Source organism: Cannabis sativa, chromosome 4 (genome assembly GCF_029168945.1).
Source record: "Cannabis sativa cultivar Pink pepper isolate KNU-18-1 chromosome 4, ASM2916894v1, whole genome shotgun sequence".
In the NCBI taxonomy this organism is placed as follows: Eukaryota; Viridiplantae; Streptophyta; class Magnoliopsida; order Rosales; family Cannabaceae; genus Cannabis; species Cannabis sativa.
The window spans coordinates 40095227-40107461 of record NC_083604.1 but is presented as its reverse complement, the minus strand read 5'-3'; the positions used below and the strand labels follow the sequence as shown (position 1 = coordinate 40107461).

The following is a 12235-nucleotide window of genomic DNA, read 5'->3' as shown; positions in this document are numbered from 1 at the left end:
ATAAAACCCAACAGCTATTACCATTCATACGGGACTGAACCTCTAGAAAATTTGGTGTCATTTTTACCTTATTATTTTTACTTTCTATTATTTATTTTATTTAATCACTTTTATCTTGACTCACTGTCATTGGCTAGAAGCTAGGTCAATATTTTAGTGCTTTCATTGAGAGCAAAAACACAAGCTTTTATTTTAAAGTATTCACAGGTTTACAGGGCTGTAAAAACTCGAAGGGGAGGTCTTATTGATCAAGGAAATCCCATGGTGACAGATCCGAACGTGTAAACTCTTGGAAACATAAGAGGACACCAGGAATAAACCCTGAACAAGCTAATTCGCAACCATCAACGGTAGGCCACGGAGTGACTTCCCCTCTAACTGGATTCACTCCAAGCGTACTATTGACTGGGAACACAAGTACGACGGCCGATCAAACCACTCCTAGCATTGAGGTCCCGTCCACCAATAACACTCAAAGGCTTGTTGGAGATGACACTGAACTTCAAAATCTGCAAGAAGCACTTGCGCTTATGCAAGGCCATAACAGCACTTTACATCATGATCAGGAAGATCTCCGAGCAGCTATTAACTTGCCTTTGATGAGCAAAGACATCAATTCATAGAATGGAGGGATCGAGAGATGGAAGTCATGAGGGCTCAACAAGCAGCCATTGACGATCGTTCCAGGTAGGCCACCGTGCTGATCAGAAGGGCCTACCAAGTCACTAGTATATAACCATCAACTAAATCTAGTATCCCCCTGAGCGGGTTAGAAGGGTATGTAGCTGGCCATACCGCACAGACTCATAGTGGTCAACCGTCCAATCCAAGGCCACAAGTCCAAACTATGGTCCAAACAATAGACAACCAGATCTTGCCAGACCGCCCCTTGGGAGGAGGTACACATTCGAACAACTATACTCATACAGAGGTATCAGACTAACCTCTCAACAAAATAGGTCAAACACCAAGACCACCAAGTGCCTCAGTGTTCGACTGGCTTGGTACCGTGCATGACCTCAGAAATGATCTAAATCGCAAAAGGGGACTGGACGGGAAAAGTATTCCACCAACCGTCCATCCAGATACTTACATCCAACATCTAGTTCAAAGAGATCCCAATGTCACACAGGTCATTCACTAGGCTAGCCAAGTTCATCCGCTTGTGCAAACATAAATCGATCAACTTAAAAACATGGTACAAGGCCTGACCGACCCAAAACTCACAGGTCTCGAACTCGACCGGGCACGGGGATCCTCCTTCTCAATTGAAATCGAGGCTCTTGACCTACCCCCAAAGTTTAAAATGCTAATATGGAAAATATACATAGGAAAAGAAGACCCTTTATCCCATTTGAAGTACTTTGAAATGTAGATGGACCTGCAAGGAGTAAGAGGCAATGTACGGTGCAAAAAATTTTTGGCCACACTCGTAGAGGTCGCTCAGCGATAGTATTTCAAATTTCCTCCAAGAAAATTTAATTCATGAATTTATTTCTCCTTTGAATTCCACGCACAGTTTTCTTTCCCCTGCCAGCTTCCCTCACACCTAGAAGACCTGGTAGAAGTGAAGCAAATGCTAAGGGAATCTTTAAGGGCCTACATCAGCAGGTTTATGGCCAAAGCAACAAAAGTTAAAAGACTGACTGAGGAGGGAAGATTAGCAGCAATATTGGGGGCATTGAGCATCTTGGAGAATTATGGAAAGATATCAAGAGATTAACTATGGGATCGATGGCTGAGTTTCTAGATCGAGCAATGGATTTAATAAGCTCAAAGAGACAATACGGTGTGTGGATACCGTGGAACAAAAGAAGAATAAAAAACACACCACTATAGTCGGTACTTCTATCCAGAATTTACAATATCGCAATAGCTCAAATCCAAATGGAAAAGGGTCTAACTACGACAATAAACAGGGTAATGGAAAGAAAGGCAAGTTCAGTGACAATGCTGAACAGCATCCCAGAGAGAATGCTTCCAAATTTACTGCTCTCTCAGTCCTAACGAATAATATAGAAATAATATATGCAACCACCTAGTCTATGGTGTCGTACAAGAAATCCTCTCCTATGAAGGACATAAGTAAAAGAGATATAACTAATTTTTGTCGTTTTCATGCAGACTACGGCCATGACACGAATGAATGTAATATTTTAAAGCGAGAGATTGAATTCTTAATTGGAAAAAATAACCTACACTTACAAAAATATGTTAAGGCCGACCAGAAACAAACGGTCGCCCAGGTAGATAATAACCAAAACCAACTAATGCCTCCACTAGTGGACGGGCATCTACAGGTAATCACTGGGGGCCCGCACCTCGCTGGAGACTCAGGCAAAGTTAGAGAAAAGTATGCTTTGGCCTTGTAGCATGAACAAAATGATACAATTCTGGCAGTGGAAGAAAGAAAACCTAAAATACCACATGTAGGGGAACCAACAATAACATTCACCAAGGTAGATGCTACATAACGACCCTGTGGTCATTAAAGTACATATTGCAAACAAGATGGTCGCACGGACTATGGTGGATAATGGAGCTTCCTCAAATATTCTATTCAAGACAACTTATGAGAAGATGGGGCTCCAGCTTAAAGACTTGATTCCTTACATTCAACTTGTATATGGGTTCTCCGGCCAGAGTGTAGCAACACTTGGACAAATTCGCGTACCACTTACAGTTGGACAAGCTCCGAGAAGCATAACTGTAATGGCACAATTCCTGGTGATTGATGTCCTGTTAGCTTTTAATGTCATGTTAGGCTGACCAGCCCTATATGACTTAAAGTTGTCGTATCGGTATTCCATCTGTGCATCAAGTTCTCAACTAAAAGTCGAGTAGGCTGTCTAAAGGGAAATAAAAGGATCACACGGGAATGCTACAAACTTACTCTATCTAAGGTCAAGAAGGAAAATACCTCTGGCCAGAGTTTAGACAAGGGGAAGAGCATTGCCGAATAGGAACTTTCCCAAGGCGGGAATGGAGACATGGATCTCTGACTTGGGAAAACAAATACAAATGTCGGGCCAATAGAAGAATTAGAAGAAGTGGAAATTGATCCAGATATCTCGACCAGGAAGCTCAAAATCGGTAAAGGCTTGCTACTCAAAATAAAATTAGCCTTAAAAAAATTTCTGAGAATAAATCTTGACATTTTTAGCTAGTCACATAAGGATATGGTCTGTATTAACCCCATGTCATGTCTCACACCCTAAACATTAATCCAGACTTCTGTCCCTCCAACAAAAGAGAAGACTGTTGGACAAAGAACGTGCACAGGCACTAAAAGAAGAGGTAGAAAGAATATATGAAAATAAGTTCATTATTAAAGCTTTCTACCCAGTTTGGGTGGCTAACCCCGTACTAGTACACAAGCCAAATAAAAAATGGCGAGTATGTATCGACTTCACCGACCTTAACAAGGCATGTCACAAGGACTGTTTTCCACTCCCAAGAATTGATCAACTTGTGGATGTAACAGCCGCGCATGAAATCCTAAGCTTTATGGACGCATATTCGGGGTACAACCAAATCAAAATGCATCCACTGGACCAAGAGCATACAAGCTTCTGAACAGATTTGGGTCTATACTGCTATAAAGTGATTTCGTTTGGTCTGAAGAATGCTGGGGCTACCTATCAAAGGTTAGTAAACAAGATGTTCAAAATCAAATTAAACGGAATATGGAAGTATATGTGGATGACATGCTCGTCGAATCCAAGAAGGCTGGGGGCACATAGAGGATCTGGATGAATACTTCAAAATCCTCAGATAATACCACATGAAACTCAATCCCTTAAAGTGTTCCTTTGGGGTCAACTCGAGTAAGTTTCTTGGATTTATTGTTAATGCTCGAGGAATAGAAGCCAACCTAGAGAAAATACAAGCCCTCCTAGATATGAAGTCGCCAACAAAAACAAAGGAAGTACAAAGCTTAACTGGTTGAATAGATGCACTGAACAAATTTGTTTCAACGTCAAAGGACAAGTGTGTTCCCTTCTTCAACATCCTCCAAGGCAACAAGAAATTTGAATGGACAAAGGAACGTAAAAATGATTTCCAAGAGCTAAAAAGACAACTTGCAAAGTCTCTTATACTCTCAAAACCCTTAGACGGAGAAGAATTAGGGATGTACTTGGCAGTCACTGAATATGCTATGAGCGTCGTGCTGATAAGAGAAGAAAAATAATGTCTAGCATCCAGTCTACTATATCAACAAATGAATTGTTGAAGCAGAAGGTTGGTATCCTTTAATTGAAAAACTTACTTACTGTCTGTTCTTAGCCATAAGAGAGTTAAGGCCCTATTCCCAAGCACATCATGTTTGGGGTTAATACCTACACCCTTGTGCCAAGTTTTACAAAAGTCTAATGCCTCTGGACGGTTACTCAAGTGGGCCATAGAGTTAGGACAGTATAAAATAATCTTTCAACCCTGTACAGCAGTAAAAGGGTAGGCTTTGGCAAAGTTTGTGGTGGAATGTACATGCAAAGAGGAAGACAGTTCAAAGGATAGCCCCGAGCCAGTACAGCTGTCCCTACCAAAAGAAAATAAAGACAAACTTATCTAGAAATTACATGTGGACGGGTCAGCCACCGATCAGCTTATTGGTACATGAATTGCTCTCATCACACCTGGGGCAACCTTTGCAGGGTGTAATCAAATTTGGGTTCATAGCCTCCAACAACAAAGCAGAGTATGAAGCAATCATAGCTGGACTAAAGCTTGCTCAGGAGGTACACACTGAGTACAGTAAAGTCTACAGTGATTCACAGCTGGTGGTAAATCAAGTCTCAGGGGAGTACATGGCTCGTGGAGAAAAGATGATGGCTTATCTTAGCAAGAGCCAGGACCTACTCGCACAATTTAAGGGTTACACCCTCAAGTAAATTCCAAGGGAAAAAAACACAACTACTGATGCCTTGGCACAGGTTATGAGCATCACAATGACAGATACGACCAACTTAGTCCCAATCTAATTCTTGGAGGAACCCAGCATCACCTGTGCAGAAGAAGTCAAAATGATAGACACGGCGCTGACCTACCCATAGCAGCTTATCTTAACACTGGAGAACATCCAAACAATAGAAATGAGGCTTAGAAGATGACGAGAAAAGCTGCACGGTACATCATAGTAGAAGGTGTAATGTATAGAAGAGGCTTCTCCATGCCACTACTAAGGTGTGTAACAAAAGAAGAAGTTGCACGAATCCTATCTAAAGTACACAAAGGATTATGTGGTAATCATGCTGTGGGGCAAAGTTTATCGAAGAAAATTCTAAGGTAAGAATATTTCTGGCCAACTATGATGGAAGATTCAAAAGCCCATGTAAAGAAGTGTGATAAGTGCTAAAAATTTTCAAAGATCCCCCGCGCACCCCCTAATGAGCTAATACAAATGAAAAGTCCATGGCCTTTTGCCATATGAAGAATAGACCTGATCGGAAAGTTTCCCAAAGACAAAGGTAGAGTACAATATGCAGTGGTCGCAGTGGATTACTTCACCGAGTGGGTAGAAGCCGAGCCCCTGACAACCATAACATCTAATTAAGTACTGGATTTTTTAGTAAAAAACATCATATGCCGGTACAGACTTTTGCACAAGATTGTCTCGAACAACGGTAAGCAGTTCGATAGCCAGATGTTCATAGACTTCTCGACACATGGAACCATCAAAAGTTTCTCTGCAGTAGCACACCCTCAAACAGATGGGCAAGCCGCAGTAAACAAGACACTCAAAGACACCATGAAAAAAGAGCTTGAAGAAGCTAAAGAGAACTGGCCGGAGGCACTGCCATAAGTATTATGGTCATACAGAACAACAAAAAGGATAGCAACTGGGAAAAACCTGTTGGATATATTTTACCAGGATCTAGATTTACTAACAAGTATGTTCCATTAACATCCTAATATGAATTCTAAAGAAATGAAATAAACACATATAAAGTTTAGGAAACCTTACATTGGGTGCAGCGGAATATAATGACTCCTTCCGTTCAGATCTCTAGCCCTTGATTCCTTTCTGTAGCAGAGCATCACCAAGATCTGAACCTGGATCTCTTTCTCTCCTTCCTTTGATGCTGATTCTCCTTCTTGTTGGTTGACTTTCCACAGTCTTACACACTATGATTGAGATACCACTTGATGTGTGTGGGCACTCACTCATTCACTCAAGGATTTCGAAATTTAGAGAAGAAAAGAAGAGAGAAGGTGGCGGCTAGAAATTTTTCTCTGAAGGAATGATATGTATCATCCTTTTCTGAAGCCATCACTACCTATTTATAGGTAACCACCTAGGTTTAAGTTAGAATTATTTGGCATTAAAATAATGAAAAAATAAATGATAAAACCTTATAAGTGTGGCCGGCCATGGGCTTTGGATAATGGGCCTCACTTATGCAATTTTGCTGTTTTATCATTTCTGCACCTCATTTTCTCAAAAACGCCAATTTTCAAATTCAACCATTTAAATGCCAATTCTAATTATTTAACAACTAAAAATTAATTATTAAATAATATTGTCATTTAATATATTTATTAATTAGACATATAAAGTCTCTTAATTAATAAATAAACCTAGAATCTCTTTTCTTTACAATTTCGCCCTTGCTTAGTGAAAATTCATAAACTAGACATAGTCTAACTTTAGAATTGTAATTGATTAATCAAAATCAATTAACTGAGTCTTACAAGCAGTATGGTCTCAACTAGTATGGGGACCATGGGTCTATATATCCGAGCTTCCAATAAGCAGATCAAGAATTTATGTCTTAAATTCACTGACTTATTAATTCTTTGTTGAATCCACGCATAGAACTTAGAATTGCACTCTTAGTATATAGAACGCTCTATATGTTCCACGATATAGATACGTCATTAGTTATCCATTGTTATAATCCTAATTGGATCAATGATCCTCTAATAGATGATCTACATTGAATAGGCACTAAGTTACCGTTACACCTTCAATGTATTTTATCCTTAAAACACTTAGCTCCGTATAAATGATATTTCAGCAAAGTGAAATGAGATCTCCACAATTTATCTCTATTTAGCCAAGCTCGAAGGATATCATCGTTTTACTTCTAAATTCCTATAGAAGTTATAGATTCCATATTTATGTTAGCGCTCCCACTCAATTATACTATCATGTTCCCAAAATGTACGTATCACCCTGACCCAAAAGTAGGCTTAACTAACAAATCAAAGAACATGTATAATACTCTTGAGATCGAACCTAAACATATTAGGATTAAGATCATTTGATCTAGGATCAACGGGTGATATTGAATTGAATAGATATTACGGTAAATTTTAATATATCTAATTAAAGTTCAATATCGGTCCCTTCCGATGTATACTCCATACATCCGATGCTGGTAAACTTTGCCAATGTCTTGAAAAAGACATAACACTTATCCAAGGTGTAAGAATACCTATCGCTGATTATCATGTCAGTCTAAATCCAGTGAACTGACAAATTAGGGAATAAACTTTCGAACATATAATTAAGATTATATTCCACTGTGTTGACAACACTATAATCATTAACAAATTGATATGTTTTGGACTTAAATAGAATTCATACATTATGTAAATAATCATGAAATAAATCATGTTAACCATGCAACATTAAATGTTATTTTTGATCTTTATTAATAAGTAAATCTGATTATATTGAAATGAGTTTTATTTAGGGCATAAAACCCAACAAACTGCCACTTGCACTAATATAAAACAAAATGTGCATTTCAAATAATCTCAACACCTTGATATACAAATCAAGTGTAGTAGTAGTATACTCCTCGTAATAGGATCTGACAGGTTGAATTCAACAACAACCTTTTCTCCACTATTACTTTCCCTTAATCACAAAATCCTTGATATTGTGAAATTCCTCTCTATATGTCTACTCTCTTGATATACTGGATTCTATACCATTGCCAACTACTTTTGGTTAATCAGGAAATTAACACTAGTAGTTAAGACAAGTTGGAATAGTGCCACAATTGTATAGAACTTTCCTTAGACTGAATAAGTACCTTTCCTGCAACTTTAACATTCAGTCCCTCTCTGGTAGACCTAGAGATTTCAGATAGGTTTTTACACTTCTCCAAAATCACTATTCTACCCCTAGAGTAATCACCATCTTATCAGCAGACTTTCTAGCACAAAGGCAAGTCTCGAAATCTGATGTGGTGTAGTCTAAGAATTTTAAACACACCCTTATAGACTAACATATAGTTCCTCTTCTTAATCTTAAGATTTACTTGATTGTCTTCCAATGTTCCTCTCCTGGATTAATCTGATACCTACTCATTACTCCCACTCAACAGTAGGTGTCTGGTCTAAGGCATACTAAAGCATATCTGAGAACTCTCACTGTTGATTTAAGAAATTCTTTCATGGCTTTATCTTTTCTGGAATAGTTGAGACTTTTCCTTAGATAAATAAAATCTATGCCTAGAAGTCGAGAAGCTTCTATAGATTGCCATTAGAAAGAAAATGCTTCAACATCTTACTAAAGTAAGTTGCTTGCATTAGAGTAAGTAATTACCAGGTAAACCATATGCCATAAGTTTAGTTAAACTCAAACCTATAATACTAGGAACAGGAAGTGTTGTTAAGTCCATTGAATAGACTTATAAACTAAAATTTCCTTTCTTGTCCTTGTAATAGAAAACTTTAGGTTATTCCATGTGAATGGATCAAACCATAGTTCTATTGGCTTTTCTTCTTAGTTTCTTATCTTGACAATCCATTACTTGTTTAAACTCACAATGGATTTTAATCACTAGTGTCTTCAAGTCATAAGAAGGTGAGTTCCTAGAAACTCTCTCACTACGACAAGGTACCGTGAACTGTATAGTCCCTTGGACGGACTATACTGTTCAATTGTTTTATGTTTTAATTAGCTAAAGATCAACTAGATTATGTAATAGCTTTTATAATTCAATAATTGTATGATACTACGGTAACAACACATCCAGACAATTAAATGAATAAAGATATCAATTATCATTCTAATTGTGTCTATTTTTTCTTTTTTATAGCAAGTTATGTAATTACCATTAAAAATGCATACAAAGGGTCTCCTAAATCTAGTAGCCAGATAGACAAAATTTAACTCTTGCAATACAAGTGACACAGAGTGATAAGTCTGCTCGGTCACTTGGGGGTAACTATACCCGTACAAAGCATGGGTAAGTAATAAGCTCAAAAAACTAAACATGTTTACATGTGTAATTATTTAAACTTAAGAAAAAAATATTCATTTTAAAAGATAACAAAGCATGATATCTCCAAGATTAAAAGCTACCGGGCCAACCAGTTGTCTTGAAACAAAATGCAATATTTTCCAAGTTTAAAAGTCGCTTGGTCAGCCATATTGTATTAAAAAAGGGCCCATAAGCTGAAATGAGAAAAAAAGCATAAGAAAAAGAGAAACTTCAAACAGATGGATTCCTCGACTCTTTGTACGGCTTTGGTGTGTCATTAGCGGCTGGGTTCTCATTGCCTTGGTTGGTCGGAGCATTGGTGTTGACTGCCTTGAATTATTCCTTGTCTTTTTGGGCTTTACAAAAACTAAGATATGCCTCTTTGTTTTAATTGAGGTAATCAAAGTTTGCTTCAAGTTTTTCCTTTCAAAATTCATAGAAAACATCCAGGGCGGTCATCTCCAAACTTTCCACCTCCTTTGGAAGCACCTCCCGCTCGGCACCAAATTCTGTCCACTAAGATTTGAGAGTCTCCTCTAAAACCTTCTTTTCCTTGGTCAAATTGGAAAGAAGGGTCCAAAGGCCTTCCCTCTCGTCCTTCAAAGAATTAACATCGTTAGCCAAAGCCTTATTGTCTGCTTCAAGCTGAGCAGTGAATGACATATCATTGATCTCCTTCCTTAAGTCCTCAACAAGCTTAATGGCAGCTAGGAGTTATTTATTAACCTCGCCTAGTTGAGTACTCTTCTGCTCGACCTCTTTCTTAGCTTCCTCCACCTCCTTTTTCAAGTTGGTGGTGGTTGTTGTAGCTTTTAAGGTCGTAGACTTGCCTCGGGAGTACGTATATGTCATCTTCAGGTTGAGCTGCACAATGAAGTAAAATTAAAGTCTCTAGGGATGGAAGCATGGAAAATAAAATCAAAGGAAAATTACTTACTCGGGTGGATTCCTTCAGCAAACTGCCCATGAAAAACTCTATAGGCAAGTCCTCCCCTCTGGCCAGTTGGTCATTCACCTTGGGAAGCACTCAGTCTTGGTAAAACTAAAGCATCCCCTTCCCCTTCTTAGTCTCAGAGTTCAGCACGGTAGGAGTCACTAAGGGTTTGGGTAGCCGAGGCTCATCAGTACATCCTCCCTTAGAACCTTTGGATAGGGCAGTCGTCGACTGGGATTTGGAGTTCCTCTTGGTTGATGGGATTATATCTGACATCACCTCCTTAGAAACATCAGCAGGAGTGACACCTAAGCTCTTCTAAAAAGTTGGCTGAGGAGTCTTGGTGCTTGGAATTATGCTTTTGGCTGGCACATCGTCCACCTTTGAGCGCTTTGCTAGAGACTTCTGGTCAGAGCATCCCCCGACCTCTTCTTAAGTGCGTACAACATCCTCTAAGACATTACTGCACATAAGTAAAACAAGAATGTTAAAACAAGCATGATTCAAATAAGTAGGGGTGATCTTAGTGCAAGTGGTGTAGTTTTTGACCATTTTTTCAAACCAACTCGCACATGCAGTTTTAACAATTTTGCAAACCGCACCTGCACCGCGAAACTAAAAAACCGCAGAAACCTCACCACAAAAAATGGTGCGATGTGTTGCAATTTTTGTAGTATTTTTGGTTTGAACTATCACCAATAATTAAACTAGCACAAATACAACAAAGCTTGAGCAACACTTGTAAAAAATAACATAAGGCTTGAAAATAAATATGAAAAAACAAATTAAATTTCAATATAACAATAATTAGTAGGCTTTGGGTTGGACATTCACATATTGGACCTAAATAAATATAAAAATTGGTATTTTTATAATGTGTGGTGTGGTGTGGTTTGAAGCATATATTAATAATTCAAAATCGCTAACGGCACCGCAAGGTTTAGGAAAAACTCACACCGCAAAGAATTTTAAACTGTATTTTTTTGCGGTGCGAGCGGTTTGAGCAGTTTGATGAACACCCTTACAAATAAGTGCAAACAAGATTAAGAATAAAATAAAGTACACTATATGTGGATAGGGGCACCCTCCCAAAAAAGCAAGGAAGGGGAATCTGTTGGAATTTATTTTACCAGGATCTTAGATCTACTTACAAGTATGTTGATTAACACCCTAAATATGAACTTTCTAAAACGATGAAATAAACACATATAAAGTTTAAGAAACCTTACATTGGTTACAGCAGAATAATATGACTCCTTCCGTTCAGATATCTTTCTGTAGCAGAGCATTATCAATATCTGAACCTGGATCTCTTTCTCTGAATCTTTGATGCTGAAACTCCTTCTTCCTGAAAGTCTTTCTTCACGATATTCCTCACTATGATTGAGGTATCACTTGCTGTGTGTGGGCACTACTCGTACACTAAGAATTTCGAAATCTCAATGAGGAAGAGAGAGAGAGTGGGTTCGGCCAAAGATAGGGAGAGAGAAGGCTCAGTTTTTTCTGAATGAAAAAGTAGAAAATTTAAGTGTAATTTTCCTGAAGCCTTCACTATCTATTTATAGCATTCCACTAGGGTTAGGTTTGAATTATTTGGCATTAAAATAATGAAAATATCAGTTTAAATTACCTACAAAAGTGGCAGGCCCTATACAAGTGGATTTGGGCCTCACTTTTGCAATTTTGCAGTTTTATCTTTTCTGCATCTGATTTTCTCAAAAACGCCAATTTTCTAATTCAACCATTTAAATGCCAATTCTAACTATTTAATAACTATAAATAATTATTAAATAATATTGTCATTTATCATATTTATTAATTGAACCATACAAAGTATCATAATTAACAAATATGCCCCTATAACTCTTTCTTTACAATTTCGCCCTTACTTAGTGAAAATTTCACAAATAGACATAGTCTAATTTGAGAATTATAATTGATTAATCAAAACCAATTATATGAGTCTTACAAGCAATATTATCTCAACTAGTGCGGGGACCATGGGTCTATATAACCGAGCTTCCAATAAGTAGATCGAGAATTTATTACTAAAATTCACTAACTTATTAATTCTTTGTTG

General features: G+C 38.0%; 1 protein-coding gene across 1 annotated transcript; it reads left to right on the top strand.

The window, feature by feature from the left end:
- The first annotated feature begins 5107 nt into the window (after positions 1–5107).
- On the top strand, positions 5108–5803 carry LOC133036924 (uncharacterized). Its single transcript, XM_061113701.1, has 2 exons — positions 5108–5286; positions 5596–5803. The coding sequence occupies exons 1-2, from the start codon at positions 5108–5110 to the stop codon at positions 5801–5803; spliced, it is 387 nt and encodes a 128-aa protein (XP_060969684.1).
- The last annotated feature ends 6432 nt before the right edge of the window (positions 5804–12235 follow it).